The sequence below is a fragment of the Microcaecilia unicolor genome, chromosome 7, assembly GCF_901765095.1.
Source record: "Microcaecilia unicolor chromosome 7, aMicUni1.1, whole genome shotgun sequence".
Lineage (NCBI taxonomy): Eukaryota > Metazoa > Chordata > Amphibia > Gymnophiona > Siphonopidae > Microcaecilia > Microcaecilia unicolor.
In genome coordinates, this window is record NC_044037.1 from 106,658,771 (window position 1) to 106,673,382 (window position 14,612).

General features: G+C 41.3%; 2 protein-coding genes across 3 annotated transcripts in view; one reads left to right on the forward strand and one right to left on the reverse strand.

The window, feature by feature from the left end:
* The window catches only part of INO80E (INO80 complex subunit E), a 94,277-nt gene extending 91,072 nt beyond the window's left edge, over positions 1-3,205 (forward strand). For both annotated transcript variants that reach the window (XM_030208723.1, XM_030208722.1), the window contains 2 exons: positions 1,069-1,191; positions 2,540-3,205. In XM_030208723.1, the coding sequence (XP_030064583.1) occupies positions 1,069-1,191; positions 2,540-2,755 (339 nt within the window). In that variant the 3' untranslated portion in view covers positions 2,756-3,205. The remainder of the gene's footprint in view (positions 1-1,068; positions 1,192-2,539) is intronic.
* A 78-nt stretch (positions 3,206-3,283) lies between these two features.
* Positions 3,284-14,612, reverse strand: part of DOC2A (double C2 domain alpha) — a 142,835-nt gene continuing 131,506 nt past the window's right edge. Inside the window, exon 11 of the mRNA XM_030208721.1 lies at positions 3,284-5,088. Coding sequence (XP_030064581.1) covers positions 4,952-5,088 — 137 coding nt within the window. The 3' untranslated portion in view covers positions 3,284-4,951. The remainder of the gene's footprint in view (positions 5,089-14,612) is intronic.

Sequence of the window (14,612 nt, forward strand, 5' to 3'; positions counted from 1 at the left end):
GGATAATATCATTATTTGTGTGGTATCATCAGGTTCCAGCATTTTTTCTTATCCTGTTACGGTAAGAGTGCACCCTTGGATCTAGACTAGTGGAGAGAGCTTATTCAACAGATAATTAACAAAAATAAGCGGAAATTCCACTATACCAAGATCAGACATGAGGAGCTTGGTGAGTTTTGATATATTTTGCCAGAATAGCAAAGCATGAGCCTACCACCAAGGAGAAGCAGCTGCCCCTGTTTTTGCTTCATGCCTTATTTTTATTCCCTTCCTTTCCACGTTATTTCATATTCATTTCTTATATACAGTTTTATTTGGATTCTGACATTGCATCCATCTCCCTAAGAGTGTTTAACAAGTCCTTCCTACTCATCTAGGACAAACTGAGTCAATCCAGGCTTTGCCCTGTGAAGGCCTTCAAAGAAGATTCTGGGATTTGTTTGGCACAAAGAGGAGAAAATATGATAATGGCTGTCATCAAATATAATAGTATCTACCTCCTTGAAAAAAAAATTGGGCACCGTGACCAGAGGCAGCAGGGTACTTTGAAATAAAGATCTACCCTCAATTCAGGGTGTTATTATTTTTAAATTGATTTCTTTAAAATTTATTTAAGCTAATGTTGCTTGTGTACTTTTTGTAAAATTTAAAAATATAAAATTTAAAAATACTTAAGCTACTTTTCACAGGAGCAACCATATGAGTTACAAAGATGCAAGATACCATCATGCCTATTCCGGCATTTGATTGGGCTATCAGGCACTGATGTCACAAAAGACATATTAGACATGTGCAAATCAGGATTCCATTGGATGTTTGTATTAGAAATGTTATCTGTGACATCAGCTCCACAATCCAATTACTTCTCAGTCTGCATGGTGTTAACTTTTGCCCAAAATGGCCCCCTTAACCTAAAGCTGTTTAAAGCAATCTAAGGCAAGTTAAAAGGAAATGGTGGCTGGGGAACCCCTGAAAGATAGACATTCATATCCACAAGCTTTTTATTGTTTTCACCGTCTTCCTCCCCCCTCCCACTCCATCTTTGTTTTTCTCACCCATCCCTCCCAGATGACATCACCACCATATGCCCAGTTCCCCTCTGAGTACCTGGCTCCGATCCCTGGCAGCACCAAGACTGATAGGTCGAAGAGAGAGAGAAAGGCCAGGACACCCAAGCCTAAGAGATCCAAGGTACTGGGCTGGGATGAGGGTGAGGGGAAGGATGGGGTGTAGGGGAAAGACTGCTCCCAATTATTGGCTGCAGATATCTCATTATCAAAAGGAGCCCATTTACCAGATGTGTATTCACTGATTATATCCAGCCTGTATAAAAAGGGATGACAAAAGCATTCTCAAGAAGGCCCCAACAAGACTGCAGTGGGGGACAAATTAGATCATCAAATCAAGAAGTGAATTTGAGATTGGGACAGCACATAGAAGAAGCAGAGACTTACGACGGAGACTAAAGGGTTTATCATAGGAGGAAAGATCAGAGAGCTGTTGGGATTATATAGCCCAAAGGGCAGGATAGTTAGAAATATACTTATGACTTGTAAATAGCTTTGGAAGTCAATTACAGAAAAATAGTGGAATGAATAACTGGGAATATGTTACTTCCCTGAGACTGCACACAGTTTTGGAGTACAGAATATAAATCCTATTCTCTCTTGCTCTGATCTCTTCAGACATCTGTTTTGGCTACACAGTATTCTTGTAGTCCAACAATGGCTTGCAAAGCTTAGGATGTTTTCTGTCTTGCACTGATGTCTCCAGATACTTGGCCATGTTTACACATATTGGCTTGTCCCAACTGTTATCTGAGAATATCTGTTATATTCAGAACACAGTCTGAGTTTTGTATATGCTGTCACTTAGCAGTAGCAGTGTTAATAAGGGATTTTTTAAAACAAACTGAACGGATGTGAGCTGGAAGTTCTAGAGCAATGTCTCCCAAGTCTGGTCCTGGAGTACCCCTTGCCGGTCAGGTTTTCAGGATATCCACAATGAATATGCATGAAAGAGATTTTCATACAATGGAGGCAATGTATTCAAATCAAGTTCATGCATATTCATTGTGGATATCCTGAAAACCTGACTGGCAAGGGGTACTCTAGGACTGGACTTGGGAAACACGCTCTAATCACACACCTAGGCAGTACTGAAAGAGTAATCATTTCTACTTGGAGTGGGCAAATGTTTTGTTCCAAGGGCCATATTGGGAGTTGTGACTTGAGTTGAGGGGCCAGTGCAGTCCGTGGTCTAAGGGGGAGGGGATAGTTATTATTAGTCATAGTTCTCAATACAGCCCTCATACTTGCTCCCTGCATCAGCGGCAGGCTGCGCATAGGTGATGATGGGCTCTGGAAGTGCTTCACAGGCTATTTACACTTTTTTAAATTGATATTATTGACACCAATTTTTTAAGCCAGGGGCTGGTTCTTGCTCACAGACTGTAGTTTGCCCACTCCTCATTTGTACATTAGGACTTCTGTCCCTTGAGGGAGCTTTGTAATACATCTCTTTCTCTCTCTTTTCCTAGATTCCACTGTCAGCCACTGCCACTTCACGTGCAGCCACGTTGTCCTTTACAAGCCCTCGGGCTGGCTCACTGACACCCCTCCCCTCAACAAAGCTTCGCCCCCCCATCATCCTGAATGCAGTGCCTCAGCAGATGTTCAGCGATACTGGGGAAGGCAGTGGAGAGGATGGACTAGATGGAGATGATGACGATCTAGTTATTGACATTCCAGAATAAATATATAATCTCAGAATGGATCATCTTTGAGGGAGAAGAGAATGCAAGCAGAGCAATGAAGATTTCTTTAGCTGAGTTTCTAGTTATATATCAGTCAGAGGAGCTGGAGCTGCTACTTAAGGTGGCCTTGTGCTAAATACAGGGTGGCTATTCTAAGGCAGTTTTAGCGAACACTGGTGACACCTGGGATATGTTTTTGAAGAATGAAGCTGTTTCTATGAATATTCCCACAGATTACAATCTCAGTTTCGATTGTGGTTTCTGCTTCCAGTGTAATGCCACTGTTACCTGTAACTGCTTTAACATGCTTTTAGAGAGTGTTTTTCCATTTCACTTGTTGCATATATTCCCACATTTTAAGTGAACAGTACGTAGATACTTTCCTTTGATGTGTGTTGTACAGCAGGTGCCCTGGTCCCTTTGGATGCTAAATAAAATGTGATTCGCCTATTCTACCCTGCCATTTCTATTCAGTCCAGCAGCAGTAAAAGCTTTTCTCCTTATATACACAAAGCTTGGAAAAATAATTTGCAGAGGTAAAAGAACCAGACTGTTTGACACCTCCAACTCAAAAAAGTTGAAAAAAATTACTTTTCTGTTTCAAGTGCATTTATCTGTAAGAGCAGAACTTAAACATGCAAAAAGAACACAAAACAACATATAAATCAAAGAATACAAATTACTCTCCACGAATGCAAAGCTACATTTCAAATGTGTTAAATTCTTCTGCTGTTTAACTGTAGACCTCTCCCCTGCTTTTCCCTCTGTTTACAAATAGAAAGACAAGGAAACTACAGAACAGAAACAAAGAAAAGGGGAGACATCCTTTCCTCCAGAAGCAGAAGCTGTGACAGTCTCCTGGCACTTTTTGTTATATTTTAAATTCTCTTAAAGGTGCAAGTGAAGTTTGGGAGCGATGGAAGCCCGACATGTTTAAAGTGAGTTCACTTCTTGTGGAAGAGGTATTTTGTCAGTGCCCTGTAAGAAAAATCTGTACAAGAGACAATAATTGCAAGTAAACTCCAGTAAAATATGGAGAATGTAAGGGCTAAGATTCCTTTCCTACAAAAAGAGTTACAGTACACACTGTCATCTCTCACCGATAGCAACATGGGACTACAGTTCCCAGAATGCACTGGGGCAAGGCAACACTACAGACACTACCTCTGAAAAGTCTCTGGACAACTTACAGTAAAATTTTCAACATACAGAGAAGTTTGTTTTGCATAATAAGAATATTTTTTTGCACATTAATTAGAAAATGCTGCATAATCCCTCCAAACCCTCCCCCTTTGCAAAAAAATACACATGAATGCGCACATTCCAAAATGCCCCATCACAAAAATACAGCCCAGCCCTGACAATAACAATTGAGAAATCACAAACATCAAAAGGTACACGCTCGAGTAAAAAACGTGCAAAGAATTGTGTGTGTGTGTGTCCCTGTATTTGTATCTGAATGTAAGGATGTTTCCATACATGTGTGATAAATCTGCCTGTCTCTGGATGTGACCTTGTACCTGTGTATGTTGTCTGTTAGGGATGTACATTCATTAGCATGCATTCAAAAATGTGCCTTAAAAATTTAGTATGTGCTAAATTGATTTAGTGTGTACTAACATATGAATTAGCATGTTTTAGGTTGATTAATGCATGTTAAAATTTGTATTAAAATGAACGTAAATGAACCCAGCAAAACTGAAAATCAGGAGACAAGCCCAAACGAACCAAAAGTTTTTGGCTTGTGCACATCCCTTATATCTTTGTGTATCTGGAGATGTGTCCCTGTATTCGTAGGGTGTTCATAAGCAATTCCTTGTGGAAGCCTTAGTGAAAAAGTAACAAAATACACATCCCCAAATCCTTGTAAACTTGAAAACCCCATCTAAGAAATGGAGCCTTTATAACCAGCCCTCAAGTCTTAGCACAAATCATTAGCTAGCAAGAAAAAAAAACAAAACAAAAAAAAGGATAAAGCTAGAAAGTATGAGGAAAAGTTAGGGATAATGCATTACTTTGGCAACACATACAAACTGTCATGCCAGCAAAGTTCCTTGAATCTGTTAGAGTCAGGACTAGTACTAGAGTCAGATTTAGAAACAGAGAATGTAGCCCAGAAGAGAGAAGAAACAAAATTGTAGTTGCTGCCTCCTCATCTAGGTGCACCCCCTGCCTTGTCAAATTGGAAGACTTGTCTCAGTCACTAAAGGTAGATCCTGGAAGCTCATTGGTTAGGGTATGCCAGTGCTCCATCTTCTTGTTCAGGTAGCTCATACACTCGGTCCAGTGTTTCAAACATTCACCTTTCGTATTCGTTCCCAGGGTGACCCCACCTAAGGCAGTGAAGAATGAGAAGAGAAAAAAGGTGAATCCTGCAATATTCAAACAGCCTATATAAGAGAAACAGAATCTGTGCTGGCAGATAAGGACTATAAGTGCCACCTAGGCTGCCCAGTTTTCCTTCTTGGTGTAATGCCGTAGAGCCAGTTGATATCTGGCTTTCCCCTCACTTTGCAACTAAAATTTCTCTGAGCTTAACTGTTCTTGCATAAATTGTGTTACAATTTCTTTTACATAACCTCCACTAGTAAACCATTTCATACATCCACTACCTTTCTGAGAAGAAATATTTTTGAGGTGTTTGTGTCTGTCCTTGGAGCCTCATACCATAACTTCAGGGTCTAGAGCAGGAGTGGGCAATTTTTATACACAGAGGGCCACATGAATGTCAGTACTATCCCTAGTGGCTCTCAAATTTAAAAACGATGGAAACAAACTGCTAGAGTGGCTATTCTGAAAATACATATGCAAAATACAGTACTTAAAATCACCAGAGCTGTGGTTACTGACATTTTCTGTGTATATGGTCTTGTGGGCCGCATAAAATTCAGTGGCAGGTTGTCCACCCCTGTTCTACAGCATTATTTCATTTAAAAAGGTATGTTTCTTCTCCGTGATTAATATCTTTCAGATAGTAGAGGGTTCTTATTTCTCTATATCTTTCCTTCAGGGTCTCATCTCATGTAGCTTTTGATGTAGATCTTGTACCAGGGTAGGCAACCTGCTCAATTTATGCATATGTTCCTCAAGCATATTATATTATCATCAACTGAGTAAATCCTTTCTCCTAGTTATATGCAATATATCATAAAATAGTAACTAAGTACTTTATCTTTTCAAAATTCACTTTATTCAACATTTCTTTAAACAAGTAAAATTTCTTCCCACAATCTTAGTCATACACTCCTCTCATTCACACCTAAAATCAAAAATTTAAAGAATAATACAATCCCTCTTTCCCCGGAGTTTTTATACTCTAACTCTATGACATGAATGCATGTACCTTAAACAGCTCTCTTAAAAAAAATCTGAATTGTATTTTGTCCATATAGAAGATTGTTATTCACGACCCCTCTTTCTTTTACTGTCCATTGCCCAAAACTTGCAAACTATATATTCTCATAGCATCACTTCACAAACTCCAGCTGATGAGAGTGTATTATCTCACAATTGTAATATCATCCACGGGCTACTCAGAGCTCCTCCACATATGTTAAGACAATCGTCATAATCTCACTTAACTGCACCAACTTCAATACTCTTGTTTCGCAGTTTCTCTTCTTTTCCTAAAACTTGAGACCAGTTGTGTACAATCTACATCCTTTGCACTACTATTCCCCTTGTGGATAATATCAGCCTTTCCTGTTCCTGTTCAAAAATTTAACAGAACAAGACCAAATTTGGCATGGGGAAAAACTGATGCAATTACACATCAAATTTAAAAATAGGCTAGATTTCTCTAGAGGTTCTAGAGAAAAAAATGCCTCAGTGCATTTCAGTGGTAGAAACAGTTCCAGCTTCTGTCACATAGAAAGCATTGTTGTTCACCTGCAACATAGGTTTTCTATAGACTACAGGATTGATAGTCATACAAATGGGTTATATCATTGCACGCCGCCAGCAAGGAACAACTCTACCAGAGCTCAGAACTTAGTGTAAAATTCTGAACATTCGTGGCCCTTTCCATGTGCAGAAGTCTCAGGTGCTCCGTTAGGTCCATGTGCAGAAGTCTCGGCTGCTCAGTTAGTTCCCTAGGTTATAATTAATGCAACACTTGGGGATACAGGAGAGATTGTATGCTGTCTATAGAAAATATCTATTACAGGTGAGCAGGTGAATGCCAACTGGAATGCTGAGGCAGTGCCCATGAGCACCTCGCTGTGCGCCATTTTTCTCCCACCATCACCGGATTGCTGCCAGACCTGAGGGAGCCAGCTCCATTCACCATTTTATGGCTCAGCGAACGTGGGAGCAGCTCCACCCACAGTCCCGACGCAGACGCCATGGGAACATTATTGCGGCGTGCTGCGTAAGGCACATGCTGAAGGTGCACACCTTAGCATGCGCCTATTTGTGGCACCTTGAGTAAAGCAGATCTTAGTCTCCTGTTTGCCTACCACTGATCTAAAGGCCCAAAACCTGTCCACCCCGGCCCTGCATGCACACATCAGCCCTGATTATCACTGTCTGCTTTTGGCCTGCTGCACACTTTGCATTCACCAGTATGAGCTGGCCAACTTACCTGATAATATTACCGGCAGGGCTAGTTGGCCTGGGGGCTGGCCAAGGTAATCCCTATACCCAAACCATTCTTGTCTTATGGACATCAAAACGCAAATCCATGTGCAAAAAAACTGCTGAGGGTCGGGTACTGGTAGCTCAGAATGTGTCATCCCATCTCAAAGCCATACTGAAATGTCCTCAAGCAACAGACCAAGGAAAACAAGACCTCAGGTAAACTGGAGAAACTTATCCAATTTAACCATAATTCCTTGCCACCCACCCTTCTAAAACATGCCGTCTCTTGTACCGGTCCCATTAACGTTCACCAATGCTAGATCAGTCAGGAGCAAATTACTCCTACTCCACGACATGATTGCATCAGGTGATTTCGGCCTCGTCCTTCTGGTCAAGAGTAGGCTACACAAACAGAGCAGCCCAGAACTCTCTCACTCATGCCCACCTGGATTCAGTATCCTTCACTCTCCAAGGCTGGTGAAACAAGGGGGAGGGGTGGCCATAATTTTCAAAAGCTTTCTTCATCTGACCCTAATCGACTTAGCCATTGCATCCGGTCTTAAATTCATACTATGTAGACTAAAGGACGACTCCAATATGCCTCACAATGAGGTGGGAATCTTGCTGATATACAGACCACAACATTCAAGAAAAACTGTACAAACTACTAGGCTTGAGCGCCTCCCAGTTCTTGAGATTGATAATCATAGGTGACCTGAACCTTCCACTCGAACGAGAGGATCACTCTAGTAGTAGTTAATCTCAAATCCTTCCTAACATCCTGTGATCTAACACTTGGATGTTCGACCATCACACAAGAAAAAGGCCACGCTCTGGATATGATCACCTCATATCCGTCTTCCCTTCTTTCTGATGTTGAGTGGACTGCACTACCTTGCTCAGACCACTTACTAGTGCGCTTCAACCTTCACATTTGCATGTCCTCAAACAACAAAGGTAGGGTCAGACCTATCATAAAAACAAGGGGTAGAATCAGCACAGGTTCTGGAAGCTAGTCTCTGACAAGCTAGTCTTCGACAAGATCAACTTACAGCAAAATGATCCCCTAACAACGAAAGCAGAGTGGGACCTAATCACTGAAGAGTCCTGAAATATCGTTCCTGAGAAAATCCTGAGGGTCAGGTCCCCCCAAAACAACCCCTGGTACACCAATCATCTCAGAAACTTAAAAAGCTCCTGTAGATGTCTAGAAAGAGCATGGAGGAGAAATCAGGACTCTCAAAGTCCAGATGGAAAGAAGCCTCAAGGTCCTACAAATTCTATTGTTCAGAAGCCAGAAAAACTCACTATTCCACCCTAATTGGCACCAAAGACCTCAATCGTAAAAAAAACTATCTTCCTTGGTGAACATTCTCCTCTCCCCTCCCAAACCAGACTATCAAGCAACACACTCCCAGTCCAATGCACAGGACCTAGCCGACCACTTCCACACCAAGGTACAGAAGATCCGTGATGACCTCATAAATAAGCAAACACAGAACACTGATTTAGCTTCTCCAGTGATTGAAACAGCCACAACTGAAATGTTCTGATAGACCGACTGTGGGACTCCTTTGAATCCGTTACCGCAGATGATATGCAATCTCTACTTCCAAGGCTATTATTCTGCAGCTGTGTCTTAGACATCTGCCCACCCACTCTGTTTGCCTTGCTCACCCAGACCAATACTCTCATGGCTCGCCCAATTTATGAATGGTCTACTAGCATGTGGAAAGCTCCCAGCAGAAATGGGTCATATTGCCCTCACCCCCATCCCAAAAGCCCCGAACCTAGATCTATCCTTCACACTCAGCTGACCAAACTCCTAGAAACTATCATAGTCCAACAGTTATCTAAGCACATTATTAAGTTCTCCTGCTACCATCCCACACAGTTCAGGTTCAGACCTCAACACAGCACTGGTTCTCTCCTCCTGGTGCTCACCAGTACAGTCAGAGAACACCTGGCAAGGGGCAAACAGATTGTCCTACTACAGTATGATATATCTGCAGCTTTTGATTCTTTTGACCACAGTATACTACTGACCAGACTCAGGGTCTATCTGGCCCAGTGTTGAGGTGATTCATCGACTTCCTGAGAAATAGATCTTACTCAGTCTGGAAGGGGGGCTTGTTGTGAAAATGTTCGGTACACACATGTGGCGTCCCATAGGGCTCCCTGCTATTTCCCATGCTTTTCAATCTATGATAACCCTCTCCAGCATCACCTTGGGTGATGAAGAGCGCAAACTGTATGCTGACAATATCTTAATGCTAATTCCCATGAAACCATCTCTCCAAAGCACATCAGAAAGTTTTGACTGTGCCATGAGCAAGATTTACAAGTGGGCCACAGATCACGTGCTCCAGCTAAATCAGGCTGAAACTAAATTGCTATGGTTCGTCAATACTACTAATGTCATTCCTACCAATCTAACCCTATCCAATGGAATAACTCTACAGGTTGCCAAAGAATCGAGGGTCCTAGGAATCATCCTAGTCTCTTCCCTACACTTTAAGGCTCAAGTAGGTCAAATCTGAAAAATATTCCTCTTCTGATTGTGCCAACTGCGGCTGATAAATTGTTTTTCCACAAATTACAGTTCACATTACTGGTACAGATGCTAGTCATTTCCAACTTAGACTACTGCATCTCCTTGTACACTGGCATAAACACCAGATTGCTCATACAGAACACAGCAGTGAGACTAATCTTCCAACTAAGGAAATTTGAAAGTGACTCTGGCCATATAAGAAATCTGCACTGGCTATGTGTCTGAGCATGTATCACCTTGAAAGCCATCTGCCTAGTTTTCCAAATTATACGTGGGAGCTCAGAGCTCCCAACCCAACTCTTCTTACACTGTTACTATAACTCAAGCAGACTGCAAAACACTTTACTTCTGAAATTCCCTGCAGTAAACAACGTAAGACTTAAGTACCAGATCAATTCCATGTTCCCCCTTCGTGCCATTATGGAATGGAACTCCCTACCAACCAACATTCGAACCAAATCTAAATGAAGCTCCGAAGGTAATTGAAGACTCTACTTTTGATAAATTATAACTGTTCCCCAAGGAGTTATTACACATAACCATGTGAATGGAATTCTCTGTCACCCTTCCTCTGTAGGATCACTCTGTTCTCCTCTCTTCCTCCTGCCTCCGTGCAGTTCTTTAGATGTAAACTACCTCAGATCTCTAGTTGGGATGCGTGCGGTATGTAAGCCACAGATTAGATTTTTAGGTCAACAAGCAAGATTGAAACACGCATGAGAGACTTAAAGGGTCAGGGTATCCTTTGTTCAGTAGCATCCTTCACATCAAAAATGTGTGGGAGTTTTAAGCCCAGACAGATAGATTGGCCAGTACTTGACCAAATGCATTGTTTCTTATTGTGCATTGCTCCAAGCAGCAGTACAAGGTAAAGGTATGAAGTGAAGACCAGGTCGCTACTTTACAAACAGTATCTAGTGAACAAGACTTTAGGAGAGCTATGGTAGTTGCAGTGGCTCTGATCTGATGAGGTCTCACTAGTGACTGGAGCAGCACTAATTTGTTCATAACATGAATGGATGTAGGATGTTAGGCAATTTGCTCAACTCAGTGGCGTTCCTACGGGGGCTGACACCCGGGGCGGATCGCCGATGTGCCCCGCCCCCCCCCCCGGAACATCGCGACACCCCCCCCCCGGCGAAGAACCCCCCCCCCCCCCCGGGGTGCACACCGCTGGGGGGGGGGGGTTGTTGGAATGTAATTGTATTTTACATGCATTGCCTGTCACCTATTATTTCTCTGTGATTACTCTGTGACCTCTGATGTGAATTACTTAGAGAGGTCACACAGCTATGTAACTTCCTGTGGGGGTTAGATGCAGCACATGCAGCACATGGAGCTCATGATCTCTCCTAACCTGAGAGGATCTATGGTGGTGTGAGCATCCATTACCATCTAAGCACATGGAAGGAGCTGATAATACAAATGTATAGTAATATGTATATATAAGCCTGTCTGATTATAATCTAACTGCAAACTGTGAGTAAACAGATGTTTTGTTACTTCAACTTTAAAGTGACTCAGCAGTGAATTATTCAGGGGTGAATGAGAGAGAGATGAAGAAAGAAATTAACATTTCTAAAGCTGAAGCTGTGTGTACTAAAATCTGCTAATTATTTACTACAAATAATCCAACAAAAGGGTTATGGGCCCAGGGGCCAGGAATTGAAAAAGAAGAGAAATATTACCAGGCAGAAAAAAGGCCACATTTTTCTCTTAAGTTTTAAAGGAAAGATTCAGTCTGTCTCTCTCTCCCCCCACACAGCAGACAGAAGGCTAAGAAAATGGCTGAGGGAAGAAATTCACCATTGTTCTATTCTCTCAAGGTGCCTAAATTAACTGAGTTTAATTATCAGCAGTGGGAACTAAGATTAATATGTCTCCTTCGAGCAAAAGGATTAAATATATGCTTAGACCAAGACAGAACAGCTGAAAATATGGCTGAATGGGACAATGCAAACTATTATGTGAAGTGCATGCTTTTGGAAGCTCTCTCAGAGAAACAAGCCATATTAGTGGAGGGAAAAGATACACCAAAGGACATTTTATATAAACTGAGAACTATGTATGCAACTACATATGCAAAGCAGCAACCAATTTGGTTAGCAGAGTTGAATGAAACCAAATTAAGGGATAAAAGTAAATGTAATGATCACATTATGCATCTTATGTCTTCATTTCAAAAGTTAGAACTTTCTGGAATTCCCATGTGTGATGCATTGAAAAGAGCATTTCTTTTTACCTCACTATCAAAGAAGTTTGATGTTTTTAGGTCTGTAAATGAGGCCATTGAAGGGCAATCTTTTGAACAGACAACATCAAAACTAAGGCAGGAATGCATAATAAATGATTCTGAGGAGATGTGTTCTCAAAGCAAGTCAGAGAGAAATGAAACAAATTTCTTGGCAAAGAACAGAGGAAGGCGGAGCTATGGGAAAACTCCACCCAAGGGCAAGCTGATTTGCTACTCATGTGGAAAGGAGGGACATGTATCTAAATGGTGTAAGGAAACACAAAACACTCCCTCTAGCTCACCTAAGCCAATGGAACTAAAGAATTTTCAAACCAGGAAATGTATGAAGGACAAAGATAAACACAAGGGCTTTCTAATGGCAGAAAAATCTTTGACTATGGTAAATAATAATTCAAATGAAAGTACTTGGATTTTGGATTCGGGGAGCACATGCCATTTAACCAATTGTAAGGATTTCTTTCAGGAAATGTGTCCAGAGGAAGGTATTCTTAAAACTGCAAACGCAGGGACTGCTAAGATCCAAGCAAAAGGTATTGGATTCTTAAAATGCAAAGTGTCTAATGAAGTTAAAGAAATTCCTGTAAGTGATGTTTTGTATATTCCCCAAGCAGTTTGCAATATGCTTAGTGTATCTACATTAGATAAGAAGGGATTTGTGATTCATTTTGAAAACAGTAAGTGCACAATCTCTAAAAATGATGAAGTGTATGCTGAAGCTTTTATGCATAATGATGTTTATAAGCTGAACATTTCAGGTGAAGCCTCACATATGGCGCAAGTAAGGAAGAATGATGGTAAATGTAGTCTGGAAATCTGGCACCGCCGCCTGGGACATCGTGATTCTAAGGTGATCCAGGATCTTTACAGTAAGCAACTGGCCACCGGCATTCAGATAAGTGCAGATGCTGGTAAAATGGAGAAATGCATAGACTGTGTTACTCAAAAAGGTGTGAGACCCTCATTTCCTGCATACACAGGAAATAGGAGTAATAAAGTACTGGACTTAATACACAGTGACTTATGTGGACCGTTTAATATCCCATCATTGGGAAATAACAGATTTGTGCTAATATTCTTGGATGATTTCTCTAGATATTGTGTGGCCTATTTGCTGAAAGAGAAAAGTCAAGTCACAGACATGCTGAAGAAATACGTAGCCATGGTGAGCAATAAATTTGAAAGAAAACCAAAGGTTCTTCAGACCGACAATGGTGGTGAGTTCACTTCACAAAGCATGCGCACATTTCTAGAACAAGAAGGCATTCAGCATATCACAACAGTAGCTTATACACCAGAGCAAAATTCTGTTGCAGAGAGAAAATTTAGGTCACTTGTGGAAATGACCAGATGTATGCTGTCAGATAGCAATCTCCCTAAAAGACTATGGGGGGAAGCCATTCTCACAGCAGTGTACCTACAAAACAGAATGCCAACTAAAGGCGCTGAGCGCACACCACATGAGACATGGCATGGTAGGAAGCCAAACCTGTCACACATAAGAACATTTGGGAGTACAGCATATGCTCATGTACCAAAGCAAAGAAGGCATAAGCTGGATTCCACAACAGAAAGGGGCATTTTAGTTGGCTATGCTCCAGGACACAAAGGATATAGAATTTTGAATCTGAAAACTGGCATTGTTGGCATAAGACATGTTACATATTTTGATGAAAACAAAAGGGTTGATAAAGGCTGGATTATCCCAGATGAGCCTTATCATCCAGAATATGAAACTAGAACCATAATAGACATGCCAGTGTATATAAATGCCATACCAAGGCAGATGTCTGAAAGCAACTCATCTGTATCTAACGAGGAACAGGCAGAGGAAGCAGACACAGAAAGAATCATTGAAGAAGACAGTACAGTTGGAGAAGGGGAATCAATTGGAGAAGGACTCTCAGATTTAGAGGATGCGGAAAGGTCAGACCAACCTGTTGTCAGACGCTCATCCAGGGAAAACAAAGGTGTTCCACCCCCAAGACTGTCTTACCTAACAAGGTCAGCAGAAGCTCAAGAGCCCTTAACATGGGATGAGATTGAGAAAATGTCAGCAGAAGAAGCTGCTGAATGGCATAAAGCTGCACAAGAAGAAATTGATGCATTGGATAAAAATAATACTTGGATTCTTACAAAATTACCTCCTGGCAAGAAAGCTATAGGATGCAAATGGGTATTCAAGTTAAAAAGGAATGCACAAGGAAAAGTGGAAAGGTATAAAGCCAGATTAGTGGCAAAGGGATATCTTCAAAAATATGGAGAAGATTTTGATGAAGTGTTTGCACCTGTAGTGAAACACACGACAATAAGAACACTTCTGAGCATTGCAGTCTCAAAAGGCATGCAAGTCAACCACATTGATGTGAAAACAGCGTTTCTTCACGGAGATATAACTGAAGACTTGTACATGGAACAGCCAACAGGTTTCATAAATACAAAACAAAGACAGCTAGTGTGTAAATTAAACAAAG